Consider the following 12,607-nt stretch of genomic DNA (forward strand, 5'->3'; position numbering starts at 1 on the left):
TATGTGCTTTATCATTTAAATGACAAATGAGATATCTGTTTTCATTTGGATTCAGTCGCAGGCGGTTTTGTCTTGTCAGTGGCAAGGGGATTTTGTAAAACCATTGCACCTGTTAGGTCTGTCTCTTTGTAGAAGTCCATGGGTGGTGAAAACAGTCAAGGTGCTCGGCTGCTAACCAAAATGCCAGACCCACTCAGAGGTGCCTCAGAAGAAAGGCCTGGTGATTTGCTTCCCCCAAATCCAGCCACTAAAATCCCCGTGGAGCTCAGTTATTCTCTGGTGCTCCCGGGATCGCCGAGAACCGGAATTGGTTGAACAGCAGCTGGCTCTTTTTTAACACAGAACTGGATCTCAGAGGAAGGATTTTTATACTCAGCTTTCAGCCCTATTCAACCATCTCTTTTTTGCTAGAAAGGTAATGCCAGGTGCCTTAGGAAAGGTGGTTCCCACTGTGATTCCGTTTACTCAGTAATGACTGTAACAGCCCAAGATACAGCCACTGTTCCAAGACTTCATAGTCTGCGAGCTCAGTAATAGAGCGAGCAGAGGAGTTTCTCCCAAGGGTGTGACTTTGAAACTGTTCCAACCAAAGCCTACATGTCACACCACGGCCTCTCAAACTCACCCACCGGTGTGGGACATCAAGTACATGCCGCATATGTTCAGGCTTGAAATGTCAGTGATTTATTCCTTGAAGTGTATTACAAATATGCTAACCAGTTAAACCTTTTGCCCACTAATTTCTCACAGTTTATTGGACCAGATTCCAGAGATGTTTGCGGACTCTAACGAAAACGAGACGGTCTTTGCTCCTGTCATCCAGGCTGGCATGGAAGCTCTGAAGGTGAGAGGCAGTCTGTCTCGCGGCTAGGAAGCCAAACCAGACTCACTGCCATCGAGTCACTGCTGACTCATCGCAACCCCCCTCGGTTTCTGAGCCAGTTGACGGGGGACGAGTAAGCCCCGTCTTTCTCCCTGGGAGCTGCTGCTGGTTTCGAATTGCTGACTTTGCTGATCGCAGCCCAACACGTAACCACTTCACCTGCGGCTCTCAAAGGACCTTTAAAAACAAAAACAAACCCACTGCCATCGAGTCGATGCTGACTTATAATGACCCTGCAGGACAGGGTAGAACTGCCCCTTGTGAGCCTCGGAGACTGTAACTCTACCAGAATAGAAAGCCCCGTCTTTCTCCCTGGCAGCAAGCTGGTGGTTTAGAACTGCTGACCTTGCGGTTAGCAGCCCACTTTGCCGCCAGAGCTCCACTTTAAAAAGAAGAGGACTTAAAAAAAATGTTTTAATGCAACTTTTAATCTCTGAAGGGAAATGCATCGTACAATAAACAGTTAAGCATCTTGGTTGCTAAAGGCGGTTTCAAACTGCCCCACAAATTCCTGGGAGGAAACGGCCCAGGCCCCCAATGCCCTCAGCATTTACATTCCATTATCATTAGCAGTTGAACGACTGATTTTGCCAAGGTTTCCAGCTCAGCTCCTCCCCTCGGTTTTTGGATGAACCTGAGCTGATTTACTTTAAAATGAGTCCTGTGATATCTGAACCAGGAGATGTGAGGGGGAAATCCCCAGCATACCTTGGGATTTGTCAGAGATGATGAGCAGGGGCTCGTGATAGCCTGTGGCAGAGATGTGAGTGCCACACCTGGGCCCAGCTGAAGGCCAAAGGGAGATGCCAGGCTGGCCGGGTTTCCGGCTGAGAAGCTGAGCCTGCGTGAGTCTGTGTTCATAGTTCTAAAGAAGGTCATCGGAAGAAGATAAAAGGATGTGAAAGCACCTGTTCCTAATGATGACCTTTGCCCCAGAATCAAACCACTTTGGCTCAACAAGTCGTGCAGAAAATGAGTTTGCCGTTTTTATTGAGGTCAATGTGAACTTTGAAACTGTAATGTAGTGATAATGATAGTAACAGAGAACTACAACACCGGGGGGCTGAATTTATGAAGCACGTGTATGTAAATTACTGTCTAACCTCAGAACATGGTTCTGCCTGGATTGTTTGTTCGTAAGGAGCCCTGGTGGTGTAATAGTTATGCACTGGATTGCTAACAGCCAGGTCAGCAGTTTAAGACCACCAGCTGCTCCACAGGAGAAACATGAAGTTTCCTACTTCCATAAAGAGTTACGATCTCAGAAACCCAAAGGGGCAGTTCTACCCTGTCCTACAGGGTCGAGGTGAGGCGTCGGTATTAAATCGATGGCAGTGAGTTTGGTTTTGGGATTTGTTTGATGTGTAATCTCATAGCAGATCAAACACTATTGTGGATGTTTCTCAAAAAAAGTCATAGCACATAGGAAATTAAGCTATATTTAAAAATTAATCTACACCAACAGTGAGGGAGCCATGTCAGTAGGAAAGTCCGTGGAAGCCAATGGTGAAAACAGATTGGGTTTCAGACTTGGAAATCCCCTTTGGTTCCTCACGTTGCTAACGCAAGTGTGGCTCTTCCAGTTCTGGCGGAGAGGGCTCTTGCTTCTGCTGCTGTTTCCTCTCCCGGTAAGGGGTGCAGAGATCCACATGTACGTTTTCCCTGGGGCCCTGCCACTCTTCCTCCTCTCGGACGTCAGGACTGGGACTAATGCCGTGTGCGAGCACTGCTGGTTTAATGAAACCTAAACACGGTCGGCCGGAGGGGAGGCATGAGAAGCTCTCACAAAGCCAAATTGACAGCAGTGAAGAGCATATGGAAGTGGGTCGAAGAGTACAGCTTCCAGAGGCGGCGTCCCGCTGCACCCCTCCCGAAAGGGAACAGGACCGTAGCATGGGCTTTCACGTTGGCAGTCAGCAAGACGTCTATGTATGGGCTGCTCGGCAGCTTTGAAAGAAGGAACGTATGAAGCAAGTCTGGGCATGCGTCCCACGGGTGTGAACATGGTGCTCAGTGTGGTACGTTGCTGGGAAGCCACCCACTGTGCGCTTAGTCACCGCTGTGGTTCCCAAGGCTGCTCACGTGCTGCGGGGCCTGCAGCCCTCACGTTTCTGCACAGTTCTGTTCACGTCCCGTGCACAGCAGTGCCTTCATCGCGCGTTATTTGTTGGGGTTCCATTTGCCTTGTTCTGTTAGAATAGTGTGTCATTGGATGGACCCTGGATGTCTGAAAGTGGCATGGAGCCCACATCAAGTGTAAGCAACTCAGAAATAAGTGAAGTTGGTACATATCAAAGGTAGTGACCAGTATCATTCTTACAGAGAGGAATGAACTCTTTATAAGAGATCAAGAAATGCCTTTATAAAAAGTGCCACCGAATAGATTCCAGCTAAAACAGGGAGCTGTGTGTCTCTGAAGTGACACTTGGGGACACTGTCACTTCAGTGACTATTATCCCCTCTCTGCGAGGATGCAGAGTAGACTGGTTGGCTCTCCCCAGGAGCCCAGTCGTCATACAGAGGCAGATGGGTACTCTGCTGCTTCAGGGGGATCATTAAGACAAGACCATAGTGTAACACACATGAACACTTGAACTATGTTTTGCATACCGTTCAACCCCATGCATTATTTTTATAAACATAACGATTATACCAATTTTTGTTTTTTACATATTGCTGGCTTCAATTTCATCCCCACCCCTGTGGTAAGCCTCCAACCGGGTGCCTCTTGACCCAGAGATTTGGTTCCCAGGAGCAACCCCCCGTCAGCCTACTCTGGAGTTTCTAAAGCAGTTCCTTCCCCGGCAGGATTCCTTCCCTGCTTTGCAAACTGCCTTTTCCAGCACAGGAAGAAATCACTGACTCTGTTTAGGAAATCATTCTCAGGAGGTCAGCTGACCCCGGCCCAGGAGGTGCATGAGTCTGCATACCCCAGGGTGCAGTAGCCACTCAAGTGGACCAGGCCAACACCCCACAGCCCCACACATTCTGCCATGTGGCTGGACGGCTGCCATGCTGGGGTGGTTGTGAAAGCCGTGGGCTCCCAGGGGTCCAGCACCCCCTTGCTCGCACAAGGATGGATTTGACTGGCTGCCCAGGACCCCATGAGGCAGAGGCAGTAAGCACACCCACTCTTCTGCCTCCTAGCTATCTATGAGGTCAGCACCGTTGCACCTGGATGCCCACCGACACCGGCCTGTGCCCACCCTGGGAGCAGCCGAGCTCAGGCTGTTGCAGTTCTGCATAGTCTTTCACCCAAACTCCTCCCCATGGCCTGCCCAGTGGACGTACCTACCGTGATGCCGAGAGGCTACGAGCCACTGCACTGCCCTCGGGGCCAGCCGCAACTGCCCCGGCGCACACACTGTTTCAGTCGTTTCTTTTCCAGTTACTGGAGCACCACCAAACTCAAGCCATGATTTCTGGACTTTGGCTTACAGCCTTATTATAGAAATAGAATCAAAAGGAACATTTGTCTGAATATCAAAGGAGGCCCACATTCACATCTGGAAATGTCACAAGCAATGCACAGTATATGCGAGGTCCTCTGTGCCAGAACTTTTATATCTCCTCACCGGTTCCGTCCATTGTATGTGTGTTAACCTCTCACCTCCCTTCCCATAATCCTAAGGACTATTAATCTAGTTACTGTCTCTATGAATGACAGCTCCTAGATTTCATATAAAGAAAATCATACAGAACAACAAAATAAAACCCTGAAAAACTTCAAGAGAAAGCAGAGCATGATAGAGTCTAGAACAAATTCCAAAGGAAAAACAAGTGGTAATGTGTTGAAATTTTCACTCGCAGTCTCTACCGTAATCTCCGTCCAGTGCATTTGGTGTGCGGGCAGGGCTGTCCACACACCGTCTGAGAGAGTTCGGGGAGGCTTACTTTGAATGGGACTCTGCAAGTGGGGTTTCAGCTTTCACTGCCATCCATCACCATCTGCAAATGGGCGCTCGGAATTTAAGCACACTTGATGCCTTTTTGACTTTTTTAAAAACCAAAAAGGACTTTATAGTAATAAAAAGAATAGAAATGAAAAAGCACATTCATCGAGTTTTGAGATTTTTAAAAACATGTTTAACATGCTATGGCCAATATTACCATCGATTTCCCTCTGATTTGGTAGCTGAAGATGATGTCTTTTAATGGCCAAAGTTGATAGTATCTTCCATTTAAGTGATGTAGATATAGCCTTAGGCTTACTACCTGTACTTCTTTAACCAGCCTTGCCACCTTCTTCTCAATGTTACATCCATCTGTGCTCTTCGATAGAAAGCTCACATAACAATAAAATCACAACACATACTCTCTGCAAGCCGCAGCAAAGCTGAGGCAGGTCCCAGGTTGCACACCTTCCCAGAATGCATCTGTGTACTTCCCAGGCGCTGTAGTGGAAGACAGTCGCTGAGCAAGGCCAGGGCTGCCTGGGTGGAGCAAGGGCCTGGTCGCCTGCTTCCGAAAGGTCATGGCGTGAAGCCACGTGGGGCAGTTCTGCTCTGTGCATATGATGGTGCCGTGAGTCGGAATCCGCTCGAGGCAAGCCAGGCAACCACCCCCTTGAACTCTCCCCACTTGGGGGTCGTCCATTTAAACCCACCACCAGTTGCTCCGTGGTAGAGAGAGGGAGGCTGTCTGCTCCCAGAATTAACTTTAGGGCACTTAATTCCCAGACGGAAGTATCTTGTAAGTAGTAGCCAGGAGCTCGCAGCACCTCCTACAGCTGGTTTGGGCATACCGGTGGGTCACTAGATCTAGCCCTGGCAATGGAAGCCCCATGCAGAGAAAAAGGAGACAGGAATCGAGGGGAGAGAAGAGACTCTGCAGACATGGAGAATGCACGCACGCAGATCATTCCGAGAAAGTAAGGCATTTGTTGAATCACAGCTTCCAGTGCAAGCACTGCCAGGGGTGAGGGAATGCTGGAGGTGAAAACGGAAAGGTAGATGTAGACTGAGCTCTGGCCTTGAAGGAGCCCTGGAGGGCTGGTAACCACCAGGTTTGCGGCGGAAGCGCACCAGTGGCTCCATGGTAGAGAGAGGGAGGCTGTCTGCTCCCAGTAAGATGTTTATCCTCAGAAACCCTATGCTGGGCAGGAGTTGTAGGAGCCCTGGTGGTGTATTGGGAACACATTGGGCCGCTAACAGCAAGGTCAGCAGTTTGAAACCATGAGCTGCCCTGTGGGAGAAAGACAAGTCTTTCTACTCTTGCCAAGAGTTAGTCTCTCTTTTTTCCCCTCTTTTTACCCCTCCCTCTCCCACCCTTGTGAATCCTTGATCAATTATATTTTACTATTATTATTTTGTATCTTACACTGTCTGTTGTCTCCCTTCACCCACATTTCTGTTACTCGTCCCCTGTGTGTATGTGTTGGGGGAGGGGGCAGGAGGAAGAACTTATACCAAGGACTTAAGTAGAAAGAAAATGTTTTGGAAATGATGGCAACATGTACAAATATGCTGGACACAATTAATGTATGGAATGTTATAAAAGCTTTAACAGCCTCCAATAAAATGATTTTTTTAAAAGAGTTACAGTCTCGGAAACTCAGGGGCAGTTCTACCCTGTCCTGTAAAGTCACTATGAATTGACATGAACGCGATGGCAGTGAATTTGGGGCTTTGTTGTTGAGTTAGAATCAACATGGTAGCAATGCAGCTGGCTTTTTGTCTCCTTTTCTTTAGGGGGAGTCTAAGTTGTCTTTTACTGGCAGTGGGATCCATGATCCACGTGTTCTCGGAACCTCGGTTTTCCCACCCTTCAGATACAGATCATTTTAGCTGCCTCTCTGGGTTCAGTAAGAAAGCCTGTGTGAAGGGCCTTGCCCAGAACTTCACGGAGCAGGGATTTTAGCCACTTGCCTCGGCCCTTCTTCCTCACCCGCTCTCATGCAGAGGAAGGACTTGGAAGCCTTCAGGGCTCTTGAGGAGAAAAGCCACAAGGTCAAGACCATAGGTCTCCGAACTTGGCTTACTGCCCCCTGTTCAGGAAAATAAAAATTACCCATGATCCCCCTGGAAGTTAATAACTTTTATACTGTAGCCCATAACCCAGGATGCTGGCTGCTTTTGCCACCCCATCTCCACCGTTCCAGCTCCCCCAGCGGTTGAATCACCCACTTTGGGGGAAACTGGATCATTTCTATTTCAGAGTGTGTCCTGGAGCCAGTGTTGAGGGTGGGTTCAAGAAAGGAGAGATTAGAGAGTCGGCTAATATAGTGACTCGCATTTAATTTTAGTCCACGTTGCTTGGTAGACTATTTCTTTGTTCCATTAATAGGGTTTTAAATATGCTAAAGGCTGAGCTGACTTTGGTGGGTCCTGAAATCTCTGACTACCAAAGGACGATGGGTCTCGTCTTGGCCACATGTTCTTCCCCTTTGGGCATCATGCCTGCTAGCTACTCGGTGTCTGCTGGTGCCGCAGCGCCACGCCATTCTCACGCATGCTTCCCTGCAACAGGAGTTCAAGTTTACTCAAGAGCTGCATCAGGAGCTCCAGTTTGGTCCTCATCCTGGGAAGGCTGTCACATACGCTTGTTGGTATGGCAGGATTCACCGTCCTTCTAGTTTGTAGGCTCAACCAGAATGCGGTTTGACGGTGACACATAATTTTAATCCTTCTCGAACGTATCATGGTGCACAGGCATATTAAAATATATCTTTCATTTCTAACGCGCACACCTTGGGGCAAATTATCTTCACTAAGCCTTTCCACCTAGAAAATGGAGAGAATAGTACCTGCCCACGGACACACAGGTTACCCTGAGGATGAAATGAGGTGAATGCAACACCTGGCTTCTGGGAGTTACTTACATTCTCATTTATTTCCCGTAAAACGAAGCCTTCCCACCCAAGTCATTTGCTGTGATTTATTAAAGGCCGCCGACTGCCCAGGGAAGCTGTTCATCTTCCACTCCTCCTTGCCGACTGCAGAAGCGCCGGGGAAGCTCAAAAACAGAGACGACAAAAAGCTGGTTAATACGGACAAGGAGAAGGTACGTGTGTCCAGTTTCCCTCTGAGGGGCCCGTAGGTCAGGAATAGAGACTATAACCTTTGTGGAAAAGGGGAGAGAGGCAGGGAGAGGAAGTCATATCTCATATTTAAATCCTGGACTCTGTAAATTGAATTAGAGTATAATTTAAGAAAGTTTTATATCCCTTGGGAAATAAATGTTTTAACATATCAGAATTAGCATAAGGCCCTGGGTGTTCTTCACGAGTGACCTGTGTAAGATTGCGGTGGTGGAGGCCTGAGGCAGGCACCACAGGTTCCTGTTGCTCGAAATAGGCCTTTCTGGAAACCCTCAGACAATGGGAGGGATGGAAGAGAAGTCACAGAGGAGGACAGGGACCTGGACACCGCACGTCACTAACTCCCGGAATGGCATCGATTCTAGAAAGGCCAGGGTAGCAATACCGGCTGCATTAGGGCTGTTTGGGGGTTAAAGTAAATAGTCCACATACATGTATTTTACACAGCACAAGCCTACCACAGACTGAGGTATTAACCCACTTCACATTCCTGGAATTAATATATACGTGTGTGTGTGTGTGTGTGTGTGTGTGTGTGTGTGTGTGTAAGAGAGAGGGGGCTTCAAAAATCTGTGGAAACGGTGAATTAAAATATAATGGTTTGTTTTTGTTTTTGTTTTTCACAAACTTTTAAAAGCCCCTTTATATGTCTGAGTGCAGTATTTTCATATAATAATTCAATGGAAACTCAATCGAAAATTACATTTTAAACCAACAGTGCGTTTGTAATGTCCCGTACCTTTAAAGAACCCTTTCCTTCAGATTCTCTTCCAGCCCCAGACCGGCATCTACGAGACGCTGGCCAAGGACTGCGTGGCGCACGGCTGTTCGGTGACGCTCTTCCTCTTTCCCAGTCAGTACGTGGATGTGGCCTCGATGGGTCTCGTGCCTCAGCTCACCGGAGGGACCTTGTACAAATACAACAATTTCCAGGTAAAGGCAGCAGTTTGTTCGTTCTGGATTTTCTTTCCAATAGTATTTTTGGCAAGTAATTTACATACTATAGAATTCAATAGTTCAATGATTCAGTCATTCGAAGGAGAAATGTGCAATCACTCCCGCGTCAGTTTTTCTAGAACATTCCCCTCCCATGGTTAAATTGCCTCCAGGATGAGTTATGCATTCACAGTCCATCCTCGTGCTCCCTCCCCCTCCCGTCGCCACCTCTGACTCCCCAGATCCCCTTCCCTCCCTGTCAGCTACTCCCCCTCCGTCCCTGTATCCCCTGTAACCCCTGGTATCAGTTCCTCTCAGTGTGCATCCTCGCCTGCTGTGCTAGTCCCATTGACTTTGGAACGCAGCTCATAGGTTATGAAAGCTACGCCCCCTTGTGGGCGGTTGACAAAAATGAACAGCGCAGAGGGGAAACTAGCCCCGGAGGTGTAGTGGTTATGCATTGCACTGATAACCTCGAGGTCACCAGTTTGAAACCACCGTCAGCGTGGAAGGAGAATGACTAGGCTTTCTACTCCCATAAAAATGTACAGTTTTGGAGACCCTGTAGAATTTCTCTAAGTCAGAATTGACCTGAAGGCTATGAGAACCCAGTGTGGTTGAGCCAATTCCAACGGACCCTTAGCCACCGTGGAGGGCAGAGTAGAATTTCTCCATAGCACGTCCAAGGCTGCACATGGGCATGGAGGAGCTCTGGTGATGTCGGGAGTATGAGTTGGGCTAATACCTGCAAGGTCAGCAGTTCAAAACTTCCAGCCACTCCCTGGAAGAAAGATGAGGCTTTCCAGTCCCCTAAAAAGTAAAGTCTTAGGAACCCACGGGGGTGGGACAAGGGGGGTTCTATTGTGTCATTTGGGGTCGCTCTGAGTTGGGATCGACTTGATGGCAGTACGTTTGAGTTTTGAGAAGTCCTTGTGGAAAAAGAGTACCTCCGCTTTGACCTATGAGTGGCTGGTAGGTTTGAACTGATGACCTTTCAGGTAGCAGCCTAATGCTTAACCAAGGCTCCTGTAATCCACCATATGGGGGGGGGGGACAGAGATTGTATAAAATACATTTTAGGTATGTCTTAAAAAATACCTTAAATTTTTAAAATATATATTCTTTTACTTTGTTGGAGTCAGTTCATTTAAGGGGCTCAGTTCATTACACCCCCTTTCTTCCAAGCGTGAACTCACAGACAGATGCAAGGGGTGACTAAAATATTGGCATTCGTTGTCACTGGCACAGATCATAGAAAAACAGACTCACGGATGCCTCACTCCAGAATTTGACAAATTTACGCACCTTGGGATTGAGTGAGCAGTCATAAACTCCTTCAGTCATCTGCAACTTGAAAACTACCTCCCCCAAAATAGGACCCAGAACTGTGTACAGGGATCTCCTTTTTCCTAACTTACTAGTCGATAAGCCTCCGTCTCCTCCTCCCTGAGAGAAGTGAGGAGGGACTGGGAGGGAGCCTCTAATGTGTGACTCTGCACTTGGAAATAGTGAGGAGTTCTCCCCCAACATAAATGGCAAATGGTATTCATCATAGAGACACGGAGTTGTAATAGTGTAGATATTCAGCGATTTAATAACACCAAAGGTTGCAATTGAAATAAAATTAAAACAGCTTTAGGAACCTTTCCCTAGAGTTCTGGCTTAAAGTAGGTTGTTTCAAGCACACTCCAGAAGAACAGACTTTTCATAGTCTTTAGAATTCTTTCTCTTCTTCATTCTGCCTGTCTTGACCAATGCCCAACTAAGGAAATTCATGCTATCTGAAACTTTTTCACTTTCCCCAAAGTACATTGTCTCTTCCACTCCAATTATTAAGATCCTGGCAGATGAGGATACCATGGCCTTATGAAGCCATGCATTGGTGTGATCACCTGCATCCCTGTGACTTATCCCCCAAACCATGCCGCCAAGTGATGGGTATGCAATGGGCCATCCGAATAGTCTGCCTTTGTTTGCTTCTTGAAAGGGTTTGAGCTACCGGCCACCCTATGTCATTTCTGGTATTATAAGGGATGTTTACTTGCATTTGACTATAGCAGTAATTATCATGGATGGCTTCAAGGTGATGCTAAAAAAAGAAATATTGTAGTCATCTAAGGACAGCTGCAATAAAAACCCTTTTCTTAAGATGGGATCAGGGAGTAAAATGTAACCAAAAAGGCTCAGTTTGGCTATCACGCCACTCATCTTTGGCTGTGTATTTCACATGGATGCTGCATTAAATCATGTCACACTGCATGCCTTTCTTGTCTTCAACATTACAGTAATTCGATGATACTGTAAAGGAGACGTGATGAAAAAGGATGACCAAGAACTTTGCAGACACCTAGTTGGTCTGTAAGTGCTACAAAGGTTGTAAGAGATTGTGCCATTGATTTCTCTCTTCCCATTCCTCCCTCCTTCCTGCGCTTAGGGAGGGCAAGAGGGGAAATGTGTGTGTCCGCTTCTTCTCTTTCACACAGTTGTTCGGTACTGTGGAGTCCACTCCGCCCCAGGGGCGACCCCATGGTAACCAAAGGACCATTACCCCCTGCTGAGGTGGCTTCACACTGGTTGCGCTAGGAACTGTGACAGTCGCTCACAGATCGCTTACCAACCAGGTGTGATGGGATGCTTTTTAGACGATGGTTCTCACTCTGTGCATGCTCTTCAGCGAGCATGCGTGCAGGTTGAGTAAATGCCGCTCAGGTGAGGCGTGAACATGATTCAGAAACGCAGTCATGGCAGGGCCCTTCCTGAGGCTGGGAGAAGGTTCCACAGACTCTCCCTTGGCCCGAGCGCAGACTGTGTCCAATGAAAGAAATCCAGCACGCAACTCCAGGGTGTGCCCCAGCCTCCCTGGTGGTCCTTGGGCACGTGCCATGTGCTGAGTTGGTGTCCAAGCCAATGCCTGTCTTTTCTCCATGCAAGCATAGTGGAAGCGATAGAGATGTGGGTGCGATTTGAAAAGGTAAGACGCCTGGGCGGGCGCTCGACCCCGTGTCTTCTTTAACAGGGGACTGCAAGATCTGACAGAAGTATGCTGAATCAGGGTGAACAGATACAAAGGACGCTGTGTTAGTTTAAGTACGTTTACTGCCACCTGGTGGACACTGACGATACCGTTTGTTGTTTTTCAGTTGCACCTGGATAGCCACCAATTTTTGACCGACCTTAGAAAGGACATTGAGAAGAAAATAGGATTTGATGCTATTATGAGAGTTCGAACCAGCACAGGTAATTATCATTTCTACCTGATTCTCATCCTTAATCCTGAAGCGTCCCGCCTCAAATCGGTGACGAGCCTACAGAGAAAATGCCAAGAAAATAAGGAAAGGCAAAAACTCTCCTTTTATCTCACCCGTAGGTTTCAGAGCCACGGATTTCTTTGGCGGGATTTTCATGAACAACACCACGGATGTCGAAATGGCAGCGATTGACTGTGACAAGGCCGTCACCGTAGAGTTCAAGCACGACGACAAGCTTGGAGAAGACAGTGGGGCCTTAATCCAGGTGATTCCGCGTGCACTCCCGATTCTGCTTCTCTGCTCGTTTCTGACAGTGAGCGGTGGGGAGCTCAGACACCATCGGATGTGTCCGTCGCTAGCCTCTTCCTGAAAGACTTCATTCTTTTGCTGCAAAGGCTGCCGTCCATCTTTTCCTCTGCACACTGGTTCCTCGTGGGCACTTCCTGGCACGAGAGCCAGCAAACTTGGGGGTCGTGCATGGGCACCAGCAAACGGAGTCTG

At 47.9% G+C, this 12,607-nt stretch overlaps 1 protein-coding gene across 1 annotated transcript in view; it reads left to right on the top strand.

The window, feature by feature from the left end:
* Positions 1–12,607, top strand: part of SEC24D (SEC24 homolog D, COPII component) — a 103,439-nt gene that overhangs the window by 73,418 nt on the left and 17,414 nt on the right. The window contains exons 13-17 of the mRNA XM_075543878.1: positions 751–844; positions 7,769–7,885; positions 8,685–8,855; positions 11,999–12,095; positions 12,226–12,371. Of these exons, the coding sequence (XP_075399993.1) occupies positions 751–844; positions 7,769–7,885; positions 8,685–8,855; positions 11,999–12,095; positions 12,226–12,371 (625 nt within the window). The remainder of the gene's footprint in view (positions 1–750; positions 845–7,768; positions 7,886–8,684; positions 8,856–11,998; positions 12,096–12,225; positions 12,372–12,607) is intronic.

The sequence above is a fragment of the Tenrec ecaudatus genome, chromosome 3 (genome assembly GCF_050624435.1).
Source record: "Tenrec ecaudatus isolate mTenEca1 chromosome 3, mTenEca1.hap1, whole genome shotgun sequence".
Classification (NCBI taxonomy): domain Eukaryota; kingdom Metazoa; phylum Chordata; class Mammalia; order Afrosoricida; family Tenrecidae; genus Tenrec; species Tenrec ecaudatus.